This window comes from Vicugna pacos, chromosome 8, assembly GCF_048564905.1.
Source record: "Vicugna pacos chromosome 8, VicPac4, whole genome shotgun sequence".
Taxonomy (NCBI): domain Eukaryota; kingdom Metazoa; phylum Chordata; class Mammalia; order Artiodactyla; family Camelidae; genus Vicugna; species Vicugna pacos.
The window spans coordinates 12,078,907-12,103,039 of NC_132994.1; the positions used below are offsets into that span (position 1 = coordinate 12,078,907).

The following is a 24,133-nucleotide window of genomic DNA, read 5'->3' on the forward strand; positions in this document are numbered from 1 at the left end:
CACCACCCTGATTGTCTGGTTATCAACGTTTAGAGGTTTTCTCTCTGAGAAAGTCCTGTGTCACCACATTTCTTTTGATGTTGACTGTAGGATGCATTTTGTTTCAGGATGGTTGAAATGTGAGGAAAATAAAGCTCTTTGTGTCAGGGAAGTGATGGTTTGTGCTATTATTATCTGAACTTTGGGTTTATACCAGAGCGGGAAGTGACCTTGATGGCTTCCTCTTGCCACGTGGGAAGCCTTTCCATGACCCCGAGCCCCAGCTTCTCCCCAGTCCTGCCTCCTGAGCTGGCCTGCCCCTGCCACTCATGCCTGGGCTCCCACAGTTCCAGCCACGCTCACCTGGGAGATCTCAGAAGCAGCTGGTGGCTGACTCATCTTCCTTCCTGAGGCTAATGTCACAAACATCCCCTCGAAACTTGCTTCTCTGGGTTAAATGCCTCTGCTTGTTTATTTGGGTGATTCACCATGGTATTAGTTAAGTTTCTGTGGCCTTAGCTTTTCCCTCTCTCTTTTCTTTCTAATCTTCTGGCCTTTCTTCTAAGTGTAAGGAGCCATGGAGGCCAGCGAGTAACCAAATGCTCTAAGTCCAGCTTCCTGCCCTGCTGGGAAACTTGCTTTCTATGAAACGCCCCGTGCCTCTACGGCTGGGCACTGCTGCTCCCCTCCGAGTTGTCTTCTATGGAATCTTTCCTTCTCTATCAGAATCAATTTCTTCTATTTAATCTTTTGAATATTGACACATTTACACTTTCCAAAAAAGTTTAATGTTTGCACACATGGAGAGGGAAAACTCTTGCTCTGACTTTGCCCCCGTCATCCAGTTCCCATGCCCTGCCTCCTGAGCAACCACTTTTGTTAGTTTCTTATATACTCTTCAAGCGTTTTTCTAAAAAATGAGAAAATGCAAGACAAAAGTGTTCCTGTTTCTCTTTCTCCTCTTCTTCTTCTTTTTTTGGTTTGTTTTATTTAAAAAAAAAAAGTGTCTAATCTACACACAGTTCTTGTTTTTTTTTTTTTGCTTTTTTTTTTCTCTTACTCATATATCTTGGAGACCTTTTCATAACAGTGTTGACAGTACATACAGAATTTCTCCTTTTTTCTTTTTAAGGCGCATAGTGCTGAAGCAATCTCCTTGAAACACAAACCTGGTCACGCCTCTCCTGCTCTCCTCTTAAAATGCAGATATGATTACAGACATTTCACTTCTGACACTACCGCCAACCGTCACCAGGGTTGGTGAGGAACTATCCTTTGCTTCCTGAGCAGTGATAGTGTATAATGACGCATTTGAATGTTTTCTTAGAACAGCAACCATTTCGCCCCCCAATTATATTATTGAGATATAATTTGTTATATAACACTGCGTAAGTTTAAGCTGTGCAGCATAATGATTGGATGTCTGTATCTACTGTGAAATGATCACCACAATAAATTTAGTCATCGTCCATCACCTCACATCATTTGATTTTTAATATTCCACAATGCAACTTTCAAATATTGGCATTCAGGACAGAGGACTGTTGGGACATGGACACTCTTAGTCATTGCAAACGGGAGCATAAATTGATATGACCTTGTTGAAAGGCAGTTTGGCCTGAGTCCATTAGGACTCCGAAAAATGTCTCCGCCCTTTGACCTGGGCTTCATTCACAGGGCTTGGTCCTAAAGGAGTATTGAGAGATACAGTCAAAGATTTATTAATAACGATATTCACTGCATGCTGTTATTCCTAGTGGTGAAACTTATAAGCATGCCAACTGCCCAACAATGTATTAATAGTTAACTGTACAGCTACATGATGGAATTGCCAGGAAGATATTAAAATTAATGCTTTTGAAAAATTTTTCATGACAGGGGCCAGTGCTCATGATATTTCGGTGAGTGGAAAGGGCAAGGTGCAGCTGTTTTTACTGAATATAATCCTGTGGAAGGAAAGACCAGCTGAGCTGTAGATAATTATAGTCCAACAATAAATATTGTGTGTATGTGTGTGAGTGTGTCTATGTGTTTAGGGCCAGGAGGTGGGGAAGTAAAAAAGCTGTATATATGTATTGACTTACGCTTGTATTGAGAATGTGTGAGTTTTTAATTACCTGCATTTAAGGGTAATAGTGAATGTCATATGTCTATACATTAAATATGGAAAACCAGGATTTGACTTTGTATAAGTTTCATTTTTGATCACTCTCATGAACAATTGAAATGAGCTGGGTATGCAGAGCTCCCAATATGGACTTTAAATCCAGACCCCTTCCTCTGTTTAAATTTTGGCAGTTATCTGGGTAGTACAGCCATAGGTACCTTTTTGTTGTTTGGTTTACAAAGGGCAGTGGGGACCCACTAAGGAAGGATTTTTAGGGCAATGACATGATTGTCTTGACTAGAACACACACTAGGACCTTGATCAAAATACGTGAACACTTTTAACCTCTGAGACAATAAAAACGACCTGGTAAGGCTATAAGGGGAAATTAAGTAGGATGAATGATATTTTTTTGCACACTGAAGTTATGAAATAATATAACTATATTCTGAAATTGTATGAGTGAGGCGGGAAAGTTAACTTTTTCAGACATGAGAAGTGGCTTAATTAAAGTTGAGGTGTCATTTTCAACTCGGATTTATAACTGTACATAAGGAATTCTCTTATAACATCATTGAGCTTAAAGATGTCCTATTTTGCCAGCTTTTTATTTCTGTCCCTACTAACTATGCCATCTTGTTAAGTCATTCATGGACTTGAATCCAGGGAGCAGAACCTTTTTGCTCATGGCATGTAACAAATTCCTACCTCAGAGACACAAGTCACTGAGACTTTTGTGGGGGAATTGGATGGGGAAAATCGGTATGTGAAAGTTTTGTTTTTTTTTTAAATTTTTTAAAATTGAAGTACAGTCAGTTACGATGTGTCAGTTTATAGTGTACAGCACAATGTCCCAGTCATGCATGTACATACATATATTCATTTTCATATTCTTTTTCATTAAAGGTTATTACAAGATATTGAATATAGTTCCCCATGCTATACAGAAGAAACTTTTTTAAAATCTATTTTTATATAATTTATCCCTTCCCACCCCCTTTCCCTGGTAACCATAAGATTGTTTACTGTGTCTGCTAGTCTGTTTCTGTTTTGTAGATGAGTTCATAGTGTACTTTTTTCTTTTGTTTTTCTTTTTAGTTTCCACATATGAGTGATAACATATGGTATTTTTCTGAAAGTTTGTTCTTTAACGTTTTGTTTTCTGTGATGAGTGATCTTTCCAGCTGCTTGACATCTCGACGTGATTCTTTTCTTTGGCCATTATAAAATTTACTTTACTGCCTAAGTTTGTTCTTTATGCAGATTTCCCAGAATCGTTTTGAAAAAGCATGCTTGTCTTCTCATGTTTCACATGTTGCGCTTAAGATACTGAATATTGTCACCCCATCTCAATTAATTAGTACGAACCTCGGTAACGTTTCGAAAACCTCCAGATGTGTTTGCAGCTCTTCAAGAGCACACCTGACCCCTAGTGACGGGAGAAGGAAACGTGAAAGATCAAAGGAAACATAAGGGTTAAGAAGAGTTCAAAGTAGGATGGTGCTTGCTGTTTACTCTCACCTTAGACGTGGAGAACATTTTTCTCGTGTGAATTGATGAAAGGATGCTTTCATGACAGTGGCTGCAGCTGTGGAATATCTGAAAGAGGCTGCTGAGGGGAATAAAAATTGCCGCTCCCAGGAATCAATGAAGTGTCAACACCTTAGATGGGCTATCCCTGGTTTTCAAATGATTTTGGGCAGAGGGGACTTTCATGACTGTACATGTCAGCTTCTGGGGGTGGGAGTGGGGAGTGGTTATGGCCCCCTGAGAACTAAGTGAATCTCCCACCTCCTGCCTAGTCTGTTCCTTCAGACAATCTGAGTTGTGCACCAGGATTCTGGGGAGTCTAAGTAGAGAAATCACTGTGACAGGACTTGGCTTAGGCCTCTCCTGGATAACCAGGGACTGGAAAGTGTGTGGCATCTGCGAAAATGCCTTTGTTTTTGTATCAATGACCTCTGACAAAGAGAAATCAAATCTAGTTCAATTTGGAAATATTCACACATTGTTTCAGATGAACATTTCTCCTTGTCTGTCTTCTCTTTTCAGATAAAGAAGAAGCAGCAGGATGTGGTGAGATTTCTGGAAGCCAACAAGATAGAGTTTGAGGAGGTGGACATCACAATGTCAGAAGAACAGAGGCAGTGGATGTACAAAAACATCCCCCCGGAGAAGAAGCCTGCTCAGGGCAACCCTCTGCCACCTCAGATATTCAATGACGACCGATACTGTGGAGTAAGTAGCTAGATGGTTATCACGTTATTTCTCTGCCTGACTCAAAACACAGAGTCACCCGGAGTGCAGTTGTTTTTTATCAGTGAAGACTGTGACCTTCTCACCTAGTACCAATTCAGGTCCACAAGTCTAACAGAACGTGAAGTTGGGAGAGTGTATGAGTTCAGGGTCCCAGACTGTGTGAACGTGAATGCGTGCGTGTCTCTGTCTTCTTGCCTCCCTGTTTGTTGTGGGAAAGGGGTGGGAAGGGCACTTGTGTATGTGCGTGTTTACTGTGTTCTAAATTACTGTGTTCTATTTTTTTGATTAATACATTTTGGGAGGCAGAGTGGAAGGAGTAAATATTCTTGAATCTTCCTCTTTAGTATAAAAAAACTGCTCATTTTTTTCTGATTATAAACCGGAGTTTCCCTTTTTTATATGATCATGAGCCAGATGGGTCATTATGACATCTAAAATATGATGGGGGGACAGTATAGCTCAGTGGTAGAGCGCATGCCTACCATGCACAAGATCCTGGGTTCAATTCCCCAGTCCCTTCACTAACTAACTAAATGAAACTAATTACTTCCTCCCCCAATTTTTAAAAAAATTTTTTTAAAAAAAGGTTAAAAAAATAAAATACATTAGGGGCCTCCCTGCTATATGTAGCAGTGAGAAGCTGAAGGCACTTTTGTCTATTATGTTTTCCTTCTGACTTTATAGGTTAAGAAAAAAAATCAAGAAATGTCTTTCTAATGAGTAGTTAGGATTTGCTCTTTGCCATAGCTCTAAGTAAATGAGTCAGTGTTTATTCTGAGACGTGCACAACAGTTCTTTAAGGATGGCCTGGAGAAGGGGGTGGGACTACAGGGCAGAGGTGTTTGAGGTGAAATAAATAACTGTTGTCATTAGGATGAGCAAAAGGATAGCAGTGCTTTTGGTGGCTAGAAAGGAAACAGTTCTCCGTGAACATGAGGGAGAATGAGATGTTGAGACATAAAGCCATGAAGATTGTGCACAGCATTCTTACGTGTCATGAGGAGAAGCCTGAACCTGGCCCTAGACACAGATTTGAGTTCCAGTATTACTTCGTGTTGGCTTGACACCTTTGGAAAGTCACTTACCCTTTACGCCTCAATTTTCTCATCTTTAAGCAAGGGATGATAATATTTATCTTACTTCCCAGGTATTTGTGACTCTTTCTAAGGTACTTCTTAAGTACATTATTATGTAAGGATAAGGGTTATGTAAGAATAATGGTCATTACTTTTATGGAGTTTTTTAATGTCATGGTCTCATATTTTATTAGGGGATGTATATGCCAACCAGGGGTAGATCCCATTCATGATTACAGAGTCTAGAAAATGTGCTCTGTGCCCACAGACCAAAATGAGATAATAGTTGAAAATGTATGTGAACTGTACAGTTCAAAATAAAGTAAAGCTACTAGTCAAATGGTGCTAGAAAGTGTAAAACAAAAACCCAATGGTTTTTGGTCACTCAGCCATTGCAGCTATGAAAATGCCTTTATTCTGGTTTTGTAGTTGTATAGTAGTTTGGCTGGGTATAGAATTCAAGGTTGAGAAGAATTATCATCTGGTTTCTAGTGCTGTAATTGAGATATCCAATGCCATTTTCCTCAAGTTGTGTGTTTTTATTCAATTTCTTGTATGCAAGTTTTTACAATCTCTTACTCATGTGTAATCTAAAATTTTTTGTAAATTACCTGTTTTTCCTTCACTGTGCTGAGTGCTCAGTAGGTCCTTATAGTCTAAGAATTATATGATTGAGTTTTACTGAATATATTCTTCTATTATTTTCTTTGAAAATTTTCTCCCTGCTCTCTTTCTCTGAAGTGCCTATTAAGTTCGACATTGGACTTTTTTTTTTTTGTATTGCCCATTTCCCTAACTTTTTGTCCTGTGTTCTAGGAGATTCTCTAAATTACCTGTGAATTCTTTTGTTGGATTTTTAAAAAAAAATTTATATTGAAGTATAGTTGATTTACAATGTTGTGTTGCTTCTGGTATACGATATAGTGATTCAGTAATTTACACACACACATGCACACACATATTCTTTTTCAGATTCTTTTCCGCTGTAGGTTATTACAAGATATTGAATATAGTTCTCAATGCTATACAGTAGGACCTTGTTGTTTATCTATTTTATATGTATCATTGAATTTTTTTATGTCATCTTTTTTCCCTCTTTTTTACTTTCTTAACGTTGTGCTTTTATGAGATGAATGCGAGATCTTAGCTCAATGGCGACATTAAATATGATTTGTTTGATATTTTCTTCTCTTTTCTAGTATTGTCCATGTTTCCACTAATTTCCTTTTTTTCACTTTGTTTATCGTGGTCCTTTCTATGGGTGTGGTGAGCCTTCCTCAGATGTCTGATGATCCTCGTCTTTTGTTTATTTAAGTGATGAGGCACTAGAAGGCTGATTAGAAGCTGTGTGTGCCTGTATAAGCCTGTAGGCTTGTTTCTCACTGGACCTCGCTATACGATGACTGGGTAGCCTGTTAGCATTCTCACTGCAGATACTGATAGTATTGTCTGTGGCCTTTTCTCTGATGGTGGTTTAATATTCCCAGAGAATGGCCCTTCAGTTTCTTGCTTCAGGAATATCTATCAGCCTGGCTTCTGGAGTTCTGGACCTGTAGGGGGAGAGAACTGGAGGGTCACATTCTATCATGCACATAACTCACTTCGTATCCCCATTTTCACCCCCCACTCCCTTCAGCGCTGCTGTTTATAAGTTTGTTGCTTCTGAGATGCCATGTCTACTAACAGTGTAGCTCCTCTGGGGAGAGTGAGGCACCTGGCAGTGTATCTGCTGCTTCTACAGACTTTCAAACAGTCTCCCTGTCTCCTGCCATTGGCCACTCACCCCATCTTCACAAGAGCTGGCACTTCCAATTCCTGATGCTTCCCACGGGTCCTGCAGCTTGTTTCTTGGTGATGCTGTTCTGCAGACACTGAGGTTTGACCACCCTCTGCTCTCGAACATCCCTCACCATTTTTCTACCCACTTCCTGCTTATGTTATGGTTCAGGAACATTGACGTCTCCCAGTCTTATTTAAAAAATAGAATGTTTTTTTTTAACCCTTGGTATTTCATTGACCTCTCAAGAGAAAGGAAGTAGAGACATCTTTGCTCCATCACCATAAAAGCAGAAGTCTTCAGAGTCCTTTAAGTAGAGGAATGTATTTAATGAATAAAAGGATGTGATGTGAAATAAAGTTAATTCCTTCCCCTTATTTTCACCCCTTTATGACTTTCTAAATCTCTATGTATCTTTGCCATACGGAGTCTATGGGCATTTTTGTCTGGCAGCTGGCCAGCAGCTTCCATACTGATTAAACTGTTCCGGATAAATGGCATCTTCTCTGTTTGAGCAGCATTAGTCCCGTGGTGATGGTGACAGCAGAGCTGGTGTGTGCATTCTGTCTTTATAGTCGGTTCCAGCAGGAGTTGTGAAGACAGTGTCTGTTCTTATCAAGGTCGGATAAATTCAACTCTGACTAAAGGAAAAGCACTAGAGGGCAACTAACCGTGGCTGCATTCGCCCCACCTGCTCCTGTGCACCGTGCTTTACCAGGGATGGCTCATGAGGGATCTTGTCTGGTCAGATGACCTATGGAAACACACCATACTGCAAGTGACGGGATCCAGTAAATATGAAGCTTCTCCTGTTCCCTGGAATTGGCTGGAAACTTATTACTTTATGTTAAGCTGGATGCGCTAGGCATGTGAGATATAAACAGCTGCTGAGCTACTTGCTAGCCAGTGTGGCCAGTTGCCTTTTCCCTCTCCTTTAGCTTTTGAATATCTTGCCCATTGGGAGGAATTCCTCACCGAAATGAAAGCTCCCTGGCAAATGCAATCAGTTCTTCCCAGCTCAGGTTTGCACATCAAGGGAACGATGCAGAAACACAGGATGAGTAGGAGGTGGCTCAGTGAGTGTCCGGGGGTAATGGGGCGAGGCACAGCCGTGGCTGGTGTCCTAAGGTGGCTGATCCTGGGATGTGGTCTGGGTGTGTTCTTGGCTTCCCAGGCACAGAAATTCCTCCTGTTTTCTAAACTGGTCCTCTAGCCTTAATTTGGATTCTATGAGCTCCCCGACTATACCTCCATACATTTTTTTTTCCTTTTAAGTTGCCAGCATCCATTTCAGTTATTTGTAGTCAGGAATGCTCATTGACATAGACTGGTTGTTCTCGCTGGTTCCCTGGTGTGTCCTACCATGAGCAAGATTCTTCTCTGGAAATGGGATCCAAAGGTAAATATCCCAGCCTAGGCTTCTCTCATGGGTTTTAGTGCCTGATTTGGAGTTTAGAAATCTCAGATCTTCATGTTGAAGGTTTAAACTCTCTTCTCTCTGTGTGCAAGTGGCAGATGTGGAATGCCCCAGAAATGAAAAGGCATACATTTACAAAACAGGAAAAAGTTACTCCCATTTCTTTTCTCCCTCCCCATTCAGGAGGGGGAAAAAATTTGGATTTCTTTATATTTTTTCTTAAAAAAATTTATTGTCGAAAAAACATACAAAATTTACTGTCTTAAGCACTTTTAAGTTGACAGCTGAGTAATGTTAAGTATATTCACATTGCTGTAAAACAGGTCCCCACAACTTGATCAGCTTGCAGAACTGAAACTCGATACCTATTTAGTAACCTCCCTTTGTTCCCTCTCTCTGGCCCCCTGATAACCATCATTCTCCTTTCTGTATCTATGAATTTGACTACTTTAGATACACCATAGAAGAGAAATCATACAGTATTTATCCTTTTGTGACTGGCTTACTTCACTTAGCATAATGGTCTCGGGGTTCATCCATGTTGCACGTCCATTAAGGCTGCTGTAACCAAACCAGAGACTGGGTAGCTTATGAACAACAGAAGTTTATTTCTCACGGTCCTGGAGGCTGGAAGTTCAAGATCAGGGTTACATTATGGTTGGCTTCTGGTAAAGTCTCCCTTCTGAGTTGCATTTGCCAACTCACTATAGTATCCGTACTTGGGGCAAGGGACAAGGGAGCTCTCTCAGCTCTCCTTTATAAAAGGCATTAGTCTCATCGATGAGGGCTCCATTGTCATGAACTAATCACCCTCCAAAGGCCTTTGGACATCAGTATTTCAGCATATGAATTTTGGGGGGATACAGACATTCAGCCTTTAGGGTTGAAGCATGTGACAAGATGCCTTCCTTTTTAAGGCTTCTGTTATATGTATGTATCACATTTTGGTTTCCACTCATCCACTGATGGACACTGGGTTGCTTCTACCTCTTGGCTATTGTAAATAGTGCTGCTTTGAACATGGGTTTGCGAAAATCTCTACAGGATCCTTTTGAATTCTTTGGGATGTATACATAAAAGTGGGGTTGCTGCGTCGTATGGTAGTTCTATTCCCAATTTTTTGTGTTCCATAGTGGTTGCACCATTTGGAGTCCCACCAAAGGTGCACAAAAGTTCTAACTTCCCTACATCCCCACCAACACTTGTTTTCTTGGTTTTTTGTTAGTTTGTTTTGTTTTGAGAGTAGCCATCCTCATGGGTGTGAGGTGATACCTTATTATGGAGGGGGGTTCCACTTTTTTTTTATTGCAGTATAGTCAGTTTACAATGTTACACTGTGGTTTTGATTTGCATTTCTTTGATAGTGATGTTGAGCATCTCCTATGCATGTTGTCCGTTTGTGTATTGTCTTTGGAGAAATACCTATTCAAGTCATTTTCCTGGTTTTTAATTGGGTTTTTTGACTTTTTTGTTGTTGAGTTGTAAGAGTTCTTTGTACATGTTAACCCCTTATCAGATATCTAATTTGCAAGTATTTTCTCCCATTCTTAGTTTGCCTCTCAATCTATTGATTGTATCCTTTGGTGAACAAAAGTTTTTAAGTTTGATGTAGTCCCATTGGTCTGTTTTTGCTTTTGTTGCCTATGCTTTTGGAGTCATATCCAGGAAATCTTTACTCATCAAATATAGCTTTTCCCATATGTTTTCTTTTAGGAATTTTATAGTTTTAGGTCTTATGTTTAGGTCTTTAATTCATTTTTAGTTAATTTTTGTATATGGTGTAAGATAAGGATCCAACTTCATTCTTTTGCATGTGGATATCTAGTTTTTTCCACACTGTTTGTTTATGAGACTGCTTTCCCCATCAAGTGGTCTTGTCACCTTTGTTCAAGGTCACTCAACCATATATACATGAGGGTTTATTTTAGGGGGCTGTCTATTCTGTTACATTGTTCTATATGTCTGTCTTCATGCCAGGACCACACTGTTTTGATTACTGTAACTTTGTATGTTTTGAAATTAGAAGTATGATTTCTTTAACTTTGTTCCTTTTCAAACTTTTTGGGGGTATTTGGGATTCCTTGAGATTCTGTGTGAATTTTAGGATTTTTTTTCTATTTCTGCAAAAAACACCATTAGGATTTTGATAGGGATTATGTTGGGTCTTTAGATTGCTCTGGGCAGCACTGACATCTTAACAGTATTAAGTCTTCCAGTCTATGAACATAGGATGTCTTTTCATTTTTTTGTGTATCTGTTCATTTCTTTCAGCAATGTTTTATAGTTTTTAGTGTACAAGTCCTTTTACCTCCTTAGTTAGGTTTATTTCTAAGTTCAGTTTTTTGTTTTTGTTTTTTTGATGCTACTGTAAATAGAATTATTTTCCTGATTTTCTTTTCTACTTGTTCATTATTAGTGTGTAGAGATACAAGTGATTTTTATGTTAGTTTTTTGCCCCATTACTTTGCTGAATTGATTTATTAATTCTTTCATTTTATTTAAAAAAAAAAACCTGGAAGTTGGAAATGGGAATGCAGCCAAGTTTTATTTGATTGGTGTCATATTAACCAGTCTGTGGATTCACCATCAAGGGGGAAAAACACAGTGACTGTTGAGATAATCAAGACAAGCTAGTGCATGCGTGGCTGAGGATGCCAATACTCAGAATGGGCTTTGGGTGAAGGTGGGGAGAGAGATGAAGTGAGGTGGAGTGTGTGGCTGGAGGTACTCATGTGAAGTCCTCCCTCATAAGGAGGAGAGGACAGCTCAGCTGAGAGACAGATGGCAGACTATTTTTATAGAAAAATACCCTTTTGATCAGTTTCCATGCAGCAACTTATAAGATGATTTATGTTTTAAAACTATTGAATTACTTTTTTTGTACTTTTAGATGATACTTATAGAATGTTAGATTTGTACCTACCCAAGCATGTGGTATTGCTGACCAAATAAAGGTACATTAAAGCTATAGACTAGTTTTAAGTCATGATTTGGGGGCCAGCTACTACTGCCTTTCTCTGTACTACCTTGGTTAATTAGAGCCTTGAAGTGGACCAGAAATAGGTTAGACTGACCTTCAGGTGGCTCAGAAAGGCTGCGTGACCAGCAGTGGTCCTTGGCAGAGTCTCCTCTCCTTTTCTTCCTTAAATATGAAAAGAAACAAGGAGATGTGTTAGCATTTTCTAGCCATTGGTGGAGATTCAGAAGCACACCACAAGAGCACCTAAATGTATGTTCCCAAGTGCAGTGTTTATGTAAGACTTTTGAGAAGACAGCCTTGCGATAATATATTTTAGTGTGTTTGCGGATGTTTTGAAGCTGAAGAACCAGCTCCCTTATCAGTGTTACAAATCCCTGCTTCATACGTATGATTTTATTTTTAAAAAGATTCTATACACACAGAGACACCACCCCCAACACACACACTCGTATATATACATACACATATATACAGTTGTCCGTCAGTATCTTAGTTCCAGGACTCTCCATGGTTACCAAAATCTGCAAAAGACCATCCTGTATTCCACTTTGTACCCTGCTCTGTTCTCTAACAAAAATAGCTTCCATGTCATTGTAAACTAATTTTTTAGAGTTTGCATATTATTCCCCTGGGTGGATTATTATAATTAACTTAATCATCCCCCACACTATGGGCTACTTGGTTTGTTTCTAGCCACGTGAAACAATAGTTTGTAACTGGCAAGCTGTTCTGAAAAGTGCATGAAATTGAATTTTATTATAGAAAATGTGTTCTCATTTTAGGCTATTCCACTCTTCTTGCTTTTGTGAGAGTCCTCTGTCAAACAGCAGAAATTTGGGGGGATATTTTGTCATCGAGATATGAAGGGTTATTGTCAGGGGCCTCAAAATCTGGGTTCAAGATCGAGAAAAAGCCACTTAGTGAAACCCAGTAAGAGTTAAAATGAAATAATTACTGTATGTGTTGCTGGTAAAACCAGAATTGGTTTCTCAGGGCCTGGAGGTGCCCAAAGTCATATGAGTACAGACTGCCCATCTACCCAGACCAGCCGTTTGACTGGAAGATTTTCCAAAACATAGTATTTTTTTTAACAGCAAAACAAACATTGATGTATTATGGGGCAGGACATCTGATTTCCGTGAATTTTTGAGATTAAACAAGGCTCCAAAGACATTTCACATCTCCAGGGGCTGTCTCAAAATATATCTTCTAATTCTCTAGATCAGGGGTTGTGCCACCTGGTTAATACTTTAGGCTTTGGGTCACATAGTTCTCTGCTGCATATTCTTTTTTGTTCGATTTTTGTTTGGTTTTGTTTGTTTTGTTTTCCTACCCTTTAAAAATGTCATGCTTGGCTTGCAGGCTTCTCCACGGTCCATTTGCATTTCCCTCTGCTTCCTGGGGTTCTGTAGTGGTCTCATTGGAGAGACATAGGATTAGCTTTTCCCCAAGTCTCCTTCATAAAAATCTGGCAGAATGGAGTGGAACATTGTCATGGACAGAAATTTGACCTATATCAAAGTCCAAATGGTCGAAATGTCTGTAGTAATTACATATTATAGTTAAAGTCTAAGATTTTCATCATCCACCGGAGATGCGGTCTATCTAAAGTATAGATGTTATTTATGTAAGGTCATGGCTGCATCATTTATGTGAGACTTAAGGCAAAGCCCTGAAAATCACCACACACTCGTTTTCCTCACCTCACCCTCTTGGTTACCAAATATTGTGGTTTTTACCTCCTACATAATTCTGTCCTGTTTCTCTCAAAACTCAGTTCAAACAGGCCTTGTTGTTGACTCTCTCTAATTAACTAGGACTCTGATTATTTCTCCCCTTCCTCCTCGCCCAGCAGACCTGTGTGTCATCACCCTGTTACGACTTTCAGCTTGTAGAAATTTTTTCCATGTCTTTGCCTTCAGGCAGTGTCTGAGTTCCTTGTGCTCACCCTCCGCAGACTCCGTGGCTTATTTATCGTAGTACCCGGTACCTATCAAAATACTAGAAACTTAGGACATACTTAACAAAAATTGGTTGTCAGAATGGATGAATAGCTGCATGGATGTTTTCGGCCGAGCAGGTAGCTAACCCAGTCTGTTGGGTCTTACTTTGTCAAGATTCTGAGCATTCGCATTCCTGTTGATTTTTTTTTTATATATTTTTTGTATTGAGTTTATAGTCATTTTACAATGTTGTGTCCACGCATTCCTGTTGATTAATAAAACTCGAAGCCAGATATCTCAAAAGCAAGCTTATTGAACCTTTTTTCTGATTACAATGAAATCTATTTGGGAAATCACCTCTATTAGAAGCTTACCCACCCCACAGGTAGAATTTTCTTAGGAAACTTTTGATCTGCATTTGAAAATCTGTATTCCCAGGTTTTCTGTCTTAAAGATCAGTTATCTAGTCAAGGAGAATCTTCTTCAGATGCTTTACCGTAAATGATCTCATGTGGCATCCTTTCAGATACCAGGAAAGGGCAGTGGGAAAGGGTGGTATCAGTTCCTCTTTATTGCTGATTGCTGGATGCCCAGAAGCATAGCAATTTAATTAGATACTCTTGTGGTTTTCTCTTCTGTGTAATCCTAGTTTTTATTCTTCTGTCTATAAATGTTTAATCTTCTCTTTTCACCTTACTGAGATGTTTGCCTCAATATTCTACAGTGATGAATCCCTGGGACGTGTCTTCCTTAAAAACAATGCCTTGTGCTTTGAATATGGAAAACCTTCATCTGGACAGTTTCAGGGCACCCCAATTGCATGTTTTGTGGTATATCTGAACTAATATCTAAACTGGCGGTTTTCCTTTTGTTAAAATTTTCCTCTTTACTGAGCCTTATGCAGCTGAAGTTAATGAAAAGAAAACAAAACTCTTAAAACACTAAGGCCATGTTAATGTCAGCGTTAAGACAATAAAGCCTGTTGACAGGAGGGTCCAAAGTGAAATGTTAGTTTTCCTCTGCCCTTCTTGGTAAGTGACCTCCCCCAGATTCCCAAGAGCTAGCCTCTTTTTTGAGGTACTGGTTTGTGGTTTTCTTAAGTTATTGCCACTCTGTGTATCAGATACTAGTATCTGTATTACTTGATTTTAAAATTTAGATGGTACTTACCTTTTTTCTTTGGAAGATGAGAAATTTGCATTCTTAGAGCTTCTGTCATTTCTCCCCCATTTTGATTTACACACACACACACACACACACACACACACACGGCATAGCAAATGTTTGTAACAGTTACATTCTTTTCTGTAAATATAATAGCTATTATAGTATATAATATGTAAATATAGTACATTTATATTGTTATAAACATAAACACTATTTTCTTTTTTGTATATATATATATTTTTATTGAAGTATAGCAGTTTACAATGTTGTGTCAATTTCTGGTGTACAGCACAGTGCTTCAGTCATACATGAAAATACGTATATTCATTTTCATATTCTTTTCCACCATAAGTTACTACAAGGTATTGAATATAGTACCCTGTGCTGTACAGTATGAACTTGTTGTTTATCTATTTTACATATATTAGTATCTGCAAATCTTAAACTCCCAATTTATCCCTTCCCCACCTAGTAACCATAAGTTTGTTTCCTATGTCTGTGAGTCTGTTTCTGTTTCGTAAATAAGTTGGTTCGTGGTTTTTTTTTTTTAGATTCCACATATAGTGATATTATATGGTATTTTTCTTTCTCTTTCTGGCTTGCTTCACTTAGAATGACAATCTCCGGTCCATCCATGTTGCTGCAAATGGCATTATTTTACAATTTTTTAATGGCTGAGTAGTATATAAACCCTACTGTCTATAGAACTCTTTAGTTTCATGAGCGGTCATGGAAGAGTTATATAATTTTATTTTTCTAAACTCCTGTGGCTTAAAGAAGAATGACACAAATATGATTATTTAAGAGATTCTCTTAATTAATTTTAGCCTTTTCACTTAATCCTCTGGGTATTCCTTAAAATTGTTATTGCTGGTTGCTTTTCCTATGTTTAGCAAAAAAATTTTTCCCATCCAGTTTCAGTGGGTGCTTGGGTAGATGTAATTTGCTTCCTCTGCCATCTTACACTAGTCATGGTCAGAAATGTTCAACACGAGTGAGGAATTTTAAATCCAGCTCTGGGCTTACTCATATTTTTGGTATTTGGCCTCAAAATTGCTGAATGAAGCTGTTTTAGACAACTCCATCTTACATATCCTCCAAGGACTGGAGCTGTCAACCATTTTTTCCTTCTATATCAGGATTTCACAAAATAGAATATAGCGTTAACGACCCTTAACCACTGAATCTAGAAATTCCGCTCAAAAGCAACCCTCAGGCTTAAAAGAAATCTCAGGAAGGCGTCTCTGCCTGTTTGCAGCAGCAGCAGTAAATCTTTTAGTCTTACCAAGGTGTTTGTTTTTTTTAAAGAATTTCTTCTTTGGGGTAAACCAAATTTGCTGTGGCTCATTTAGAAGCAGTTGCTGCCACCATTTCCTTGGGGGCCACGTGCTGTTTTCGTTCCCCGCAGCCTTCTGCTTGGAGAGGCCAGTGGCACGGAGAAAGAATGTGGGTCCGTCACTTAACTGTTGACTTAGCGTGGGAAGGATACAGCTTTCCAGAGTGGCTGCTGCGGGTTTTCCTTGCCATTCTCTTAGGGAACGCTAAAAGGGCAGAGAACTTTCAGGCCTTTGTCTCCAGTGCTCGTCTGGTCCAGAATAGTCTAATGGCAGCGGTCGGGTGATGTCCTTAAGTAAGCTCCGTGGAAGAATGGGCCTATTGTGGGCTGTACCTGTTGTAGATTTTATCATGAACTTATAAATGCTTCTAACGTTGGTTTTCACTTAAAAGCAAACAGAAGTATAGATAATGGAAGCTTTACTTTTTTTTTCCTTTTTCTTTTAAATAGCTGCTTAGCTGTTCTTTTTTTTTTAAAGCTTGCTTTATTCTTAAAATGGCAGCATTTAGATAAATACTCCATTAGTAACAGTGCTCAGTTACTGACATACATATCCCGATATCGACGTAGTCCAGAATTTTTTTCTTTTCATAAGCAGTCATCACTGGAAACAACGTGAATTTTCTCCACCTTTGTTTTAAATGTAGTAAAGACCTACCAGCTTCTGAAACTGAATGATTTTTTCTTGGATGTGCTTTATGTTTGTATTCTTCTCCAAAGGTGATGTTAACAGATCTTAGATTGTTTAGTTACAGGAAGTCTTACAATGTGCAATTTGCAGACATGTATTTACAGACATTTGAAAAAGAGTGTCTTTGACTATAAGGAATTCAGCAAGCCTATTTAGAAACTTCATAGTGAATTTTTAAAATGCACTGCTTTTGACATTTGCAGTATGAGCCTTAGTATGTTTTTTTTTTAAATAAGACTGATAAGTGAAGTGAACTTGATAAGAAAGCAGATTTTTCCCTTTTATTGGGGAATGCCTAAGGCCATAGTATAAGAACTTATATCTTAATAGGAGGTGATTTTTAAATTTCTAAGACTTCTGGGAAAAAAGTGAATGAAGGGCTGCAAATTGCAAAATATCCTTCTTTCTTATGGGTGAGTTGTATTCCATTACTTATATATGCTGCATCTTCTTTATCCATTCATCTTTTGATATGCACTTAGGATGCTTCCATATCTTGACAGTTATAAATAATGTTGCTGTTAATAGTGGGTGTATGTATCTTTCTGAATTAATTTTTATTTTGTGGTTGGCTTTATTCCTTTGATAACTATGTAAGTTTAAAAAACTAAGGTTCTAAAACTTCTTAGAAACAATGAATAGTACATATGTGTGAATTTAAAAATATGTGCAGTATGTTGTGTGTATATATTTACATGCAATATATTGTATATGTGCAGTCAAACTGTAACGATTCTACCTAATAAAACTGAAAATAAAAAAATTTCTAACACTTTCTACACTTAAATTCTTTAACATCATACCATTTAATTTATAATTTAAAATAATCGATTAATCCTCTAAAAGAAGGGATTAACTGTTAAGAAATCCGAGATCTTAAATGATAAATCACCTACTCTTTGTCTAAACATGACAAAGAAAATAATTTAACCTCTTACACTTTGAGATTCATTAGGCCATTCAAAACTTTGTTATGTCAGAAAGTATAACTTTTATATAATGCTTTAAAATCTGTAAATATTAGAGCAGAAATGGAATTTACTCAAATTACGTTACTAGCATAAGATGACCTACAAACGTAGCAGGTCCGTCATTAATTCGCAAACACTGCTCATCCCTCCACATTGCCTGGTGTGTGTCAGGTACTGTTCTAACACTGACGCTTAAAAATGATTTCCTTTCAATTATTCTGCTTTTAAGGTTAATTACCAAGTTTTGTATTTGTCACTTTGGAAGGAGTTAATTACCTTAAGTGACAATTGCTTAACTGTTGGGAGGATCCAATTCAATATTCAGGTTGGAAGTCTCCTGCCTGTAGTGATGTGGCATTGAGTTAAAGGTTCATAAAATTAAAATAATGGTTATAACTTTTATGACAGAAATACAGCTCAAGAGAATTTTTTTTATATAAATAAGAAATGTTGCCATTCTGAGATTTCTAAATATCTGACATTTCTCAATACCTTTGTGGGTGACTAACATTGATGAGAACAGTTTTGGGTCAATGTTAGTTAAATGGGTTTTAATTTTCTAATGTTTTAAGTTTTTAATGTTACATATCTTCTCTACATGTATATATTTTACATCTTGTTTTGTATATATGAAATTTGCTTGTGAGAGTTGACCTTATTTCTAGTTTTGTGATTTGGAGAATTGTAATCATTTTGAGATTAAGGTTTTTAATATGAACACTGAAATCTGAATTATACATATTAAGTCTCATTGTAACCTGCCTTTTGATCTTTTGCAAGCACTGTATTTTCATGTTCACACTTCAGTCTTTAAAATTCACGCCACAGTGATTGAGTCAGACACTCTTTTTTCAATGTCTTACATTATTCTATTTTTTCACTCCTTGCATTTCACACTGACATCAGAGATTATTAATCAAGTAGAAACAGGTAAAGTCCTTTCAGAATTCAAGAACAGGGACAGCATTTTGATGACTAAGTCACTAGTCCTCAATTTTTTTCTCTCACTATTGTCTCTTCTCTTTCTTGTTCAGTTAAACATGCTTCCTATTCCGAGAGGGGTAAACTCCTCAAAGAGGTGTCTAGCAACAGGAATACATAGGCTGGACTTTACATCTGGACACAGCTAACAACCCAGTTAAGAGCCACTCCCCTGAGTGCTCCATCATTTTATAGAATTCTGGAGCTTCAAGGAACTTTGGTGGTATCTGATACAGAAAAGAAGAAACAGTCCAAGGAGGTGAAATGAGTTGATCAGGGTCATAACTCGGATAGTAGATCGTTGGACATCACATCTCCAGTTCTCTGAGCATGTAGGCCACTGGGTTTCCCAGAAATGAATCTGTGAACCAGATGTAGATGTTGGTATAGGTGGAAGGACAAGACCTCTCTTCTTCCCTACCTTGTCTAAGTCAGACCTTATAGCACCTCTTATGTCGTAATAAGAATTTTAATTTGCATTGTACAAGCAATGAGAAATCTTGAAAGAAAGGATTTGAGCCGAGGGTGATATGATCAAATTGGCAATCATGAAAGATCAGTCTGTCCTTGCTTGAGAATTATTGGAGGGAAACAGGTTAGACTGAGAAGGGTTGATGAATTGAGGTGCTACTGCGGAAGTCTAGCTTGAATTAAGGCGATGAGACCAATGTAGAAAAATAGAGAGTTTAAAGGGATGTGTAAGATAGTTATTGGTTGAGGGAAGGAGGAGTCCTGTGATGCCTTGATTTCTGACTGGTCTAGCCCATGAGATAGTAGTGCCATTTTTCTGAGAGGTCCAGCTTGCGGGGTGGAAGGAAGATCATGAATTGTGATTTAGATCCATCATGTTTGAGTCTATGAACAGTTAGTTGCTTATGGAACTGGAATTGAGAAGAAAAGTAAGAGTTAGAGATATAAGTTAATTAGGGCCATGGCTGTGAATGGCATTCCCTAGGGAAAGAATGTACACCGAGTAGTGGCAGAATATGTACAAAGAGAAACAAACAAGTACACCGATTTTTTATATGGTGGGTATCTACAAGGGGGAGACCACCTGGCTACAGTTTAGCCCTCTTCCTCCTGTTACCAAGTAGAACATAAGCCACATATGATCAGGTAGAGAAAGTATGTGTCCAACAGGATTATTTCTTGAACCCAGATGAGTGAATTGCTACTCAACTATTTGGAACTATCTTTGTTATGAAGAATATTAGTAACAACATTCTCAGTTCTTGGGATTTTGCCTAAATTGTCCATCAGATTGAGACCTGTATTATTTGTGACATAGTTTTCCTTATAAAAAATTGCCAACTTTTCCATAAAATTCTATGAAATCTGTAATACCCTAGAGTCACTTGGAACCCCCAACTGCCCAGGTGATATCTTCTTCACATCTCATACAATTTCTCAAACTTAACGTTTTGAAACTCAACTCCAGCCTTACCCTCAAACCTGCTTTTTCTCTGGCCTTTTCCATCAAGTCACAAAGTTCAGAAAGCTACTTTAATTCTTTTTAATTTTTTTTACCCAAAATGCTTTTTTAAGTTGAGGTATAGTTGATTTATAATATTATATATGTTTCAGGTGTACAACATAGTGATTCATAATTTTTAAAGGTTATACTCTATTTATAGTTATTATAAAATATTGGCTATATTCCCATGCTGTACAATATATCCTGTAAAAAGTTATTTATTTTATAAATAGTGGTTTGTACCTCTTAGTCCCCCACCCCTATCACCTTTCCTTTCTCTAATGGCAACCACTAGTTTGTTCTCTATATCTGTGAGTCTGTTTCTTTTTTGTTATATTAATTAGTTTGTTGTATTCTTAGATTATACTCTTAAGTGATATCATACAGTATTTGTTTTTTTGAGTCTGATTTATTTCACTAAGCATAATACCCTCCCAGTCCATCTGTGTTGAGGCAAATGGCAAACTTTCATTCTTGTTTATGGCTGAGTAGTGTTCCATTTATATATATACACCACATCTTCTTTATCCATTCATCTGTTGATGGACACTTGGATTGCTTCCATCTTTTGGCTATTATTAAATAATGCTATGAACATTGGGGTACATGTATCTTTTTGAACTAACATTTTCTTCAGACATGCACCCAGGGGTGGAATTGCTGGATCATGTGGTAGTTCCGTTTTTAGTTTTTTGCAGAACCACCCTACTATTTTCCACAGTGGTAGCACCAATTTACATTTCCACCAACAGTGTACAAGAGGTCCCTTTTCTCCACATCCTCGCCAGCATTTGTTGTTTGTGGTCTTTTTGATGATAGACATTCTGACAGGTGTGGATTATCTCATTGTGGTTTTGATTTGCATTTCGCTGGTGATTTGCAATGTTCAGCATCTTTTCATGTGCCTGTTGGCCATCTGCATGTCTCCTTTGGAAAAAATGTCTATTCAGGTCTTCTGCCCTTTTTTTAAATTGGGTTGTTTGTTCTTTTGTTGTTGAATTGTATGAGAGCTGCTTTAATTCTTAATTCTCCCCAGCCCTCTGCACCAATTCCACAATTTAGTGTGATCAATTCTTCCTCCAAACTCTCTCTCCAATCCATTCCTCTCCACCTTTATTACCATCACTCTGGCTTTGGCTGCCACCATCTCCTACCTGAATGACCACAGAAGCGGGTACTCCTCCTGATCTTTCTCCCCACTTCCCTTCTTGCTGCCCTCTCTCTGAGCCACTTTCTACACAGTCAACATTGGTATTTTCTTAAAGGAAATAGATCATTCTGCTCCCTTGCTCAGAATCCAGATACAATTCCCTTTTGTACTTAAGATAAAATTCAAAATCTTTTTCTTGGTTTACGAAGTCTGGCATATGCTGATCCCTTTCAAACCTGGCCCCACTTTACTCATGCTGTTCCCTGTCCCACACGCTCCTTTCCCAACACTTAACTTGGCCAACTCTTTTGATTCTTCAGATTTCAGCTTGAAACTCCACTTTCCAAGGAGGTCTTCCCTGAGTCTCCCTCTTCGGATGTGTTGCCCCTTCCTGGCAGGGTCAGGGAAGTCTTCTCTCTGGGGGTGACTGCCTGACAGCTGATCTGAATGACAGCAGGAGGGACCCTTTGAAGCTCTGCAGAAGGAACAGCTATGTGAGGCCTGAGGCTGAGATGACCGGGAACCAAAACCAAGCTGCCCTCAAACCACATGAGACTCTTGCACTCTGACGAGAGAGTCTGCACAAAATCCAATAATTCAAAAATTTTTCATCAGCAGAGGCAATGCTTTGCAAGAAGCAGATGTCCACTCTACATCATCAGCTCTTATTTAGATTCCTGGACAGGTTTCAAAAGTACTTGTAATGCCATTGACTCAGCTCAGCAGTAGGTTCATCAGGGCTTGGTGACTCCTGTATACGGGGTGCCCTGTACCTGGTTTCCTCTTGGGCAAGAAGCATCATAGAATCCAAAAAGTGTTGATTTCAACACCAGTGATGCTTCGGCCCAAATCTCAGCTCTCTCACATATCGGCTGGCAGACTTGGGCAACATTTCTTGCTCTGAGCCAGTCTCTACTCTGGTGGGCTATCATGGGCATTAAACGACATGCTGATTGTAAGGCACCCAACACAGGGCAGATGCCTAAAAATGATTCTGGCCATTGTCTGCCTACAATATTCAGCCTCTGCATAAAGTTATTACAGGGACTTCTATCAAATTTTAAAACTGCTTTATATCATCTTAGAAACTATGTAGTATTATACATGCAAACTTTTGAGAAGAAAACAGCTAATGAACATATTGACCAGAATTTCTCAATGGCTTCTCTCATGACAGCAGAAAAAGAAGAGTGATTCTGTGTCAGAGGCAAAGATAAATGTTATAGAGAATATAGTTTCCTCTAGTTTTTATTTGATCTTTTTATTCTCTCTGAAGACACACTCGCAAAGAATGTGGAAAACTTCAAAAGCAGCATCGAAGCACGTGTATTGACACACGGAGAGCTTTACGGCTTTTCTGTTTACTCTGGGATTTTTTTTTTTTCCAAAGCTCTAGATAACAAAATATCAAGAGTGGAATTGGGAGGCAGCCTTCCATATTGAAGTGCTTGAGTGAAATCTTAGGTCAGGGTGATTCCACACAAATGAATGTTAGTTTGACACATGGAGGAGGGTGCGTGTTCTGATTTCATTTCTGTCGTCAGGGTTTTACGTTTTAATCTGTCACAGGTTTAGGATTAAAAATTCGTTACTTTCATCATCAGGCCGGCATGTTTAGGCTCAAGCAGAGCAAAGCCAGTAGATTCTTGTAGTTTTCCCCTGGCCTGGATGGAGCAGTGGTACATTTTTTATTTACAGAAAGAATTTATCAAAAGCACCAAAGACAAAGGTGATTGTTTGCTTTTTGTTTCTTTTCTCCTCTTTTCTAGGACTATGACAGTTTTTTTGAATCAAAGGAAAGCAACACTGTCTTTTCATTCTTAGGCCTAAAATCACAGTTGGCATCAAAGGTAGGTAAATCTTTTCTTGTTTTAAAATTTCTCTTTCTTGAATTGTTCTTAGGAATTGAGGTTGAAGGAATGCATACATAGTCTCCTAACTGTTTAGCTTTTGCTTTCTCAAATGCACAACTGGGACTGCCCAGGGTAAAAACACACAAAGCAGCCAGGTTTTTTCCTGTCCCATTTTTAATTGTTGCTGTATATTGAAGTTTATTTTTATTTATTGATAATTTGGTTTACTTATAATTTATACCCCCCTCTTCCGAGAAAAATTTAAGGTGCAAAAAAGTAATAGGTGCTTTTTATTTTAAAGTGCAAGTTCACGTTACTTTTTTTGAACTAGCAGAACTAAAGCCAAATTTTTAAGGTCTTTTGCACGTTTTAAGTCACTTACATTGGAAAGGAGATGGTTTGCAAGAACAAATGGTCAACCTTGAAAAAAAATGCCTGAGTTCCTAAACTAACCAAAATGTTCTTGAAGCCACTTTATTGTCATATGTCTTTTAGGGAACATAAAAGCCGCAAGCTTTTCTAATATTTAGACCTATAAATGATATGTACTATTGCAACTTTGTAAAGCAGGTGGATTCACTTTCAAAATAAACTTTAGCATTTCTTTATTAAATAAGGTAATATTTTGAGTCTTACTTCCCCTTTAAAAATATTATTTTTTTCTGATTATGAAAGTAGCCTAGAAAAAAAAGTACAAAGTAGAAAAAATTTTAAATCATCTATTATTCTACTACCCAGAGAAAACCACATAAACATTTTTGCTGTATTTCCTTGAAATCTTTATATCCATAGCAGTTGAGGTTTTGATTAAGAATTAAGACGCTTTAGAATTCAGATTAAGACTGAATTCTAAAGCGTCTGTTTTTAACACTAATATGAAATGAAAGTACATTACTGGGAACTTTGATGTCTGTAAGTAATAGGTCTTTTGAGGCTACCCGGGATTTGTACCATTTCTGGAACACCTGTGGG

General features: G+C 38.2%; 1 protein-coding gene across 1 annotated transcript in view; it reads left to right on the forward strand.

The window, feature by feature from the left end:
* SH3BGRL2 (SH3 domain binding glutamate rich protein like 2) overlaps positions 1 to 24,133 on the forward strand; it is a 59,940-nt gene that overhangs the window by 30,807 nt on the left and 5,000 nt on the right. The window contains exons 2-3 of the mRNA XM_072965529.1: positions 4,139 to 4,324; positions 23,078 to 23,158. Coding sequence (XP_072821630.1) covers positions 4,139 to 4,324; positions 23,078 to 23,158 — 267 coding nt within the window. The remainder of the gene's footprint in view (positions 1 to 4,138; positions 4,325 to 23,077; positions 23,159 to 24,133) is intronic.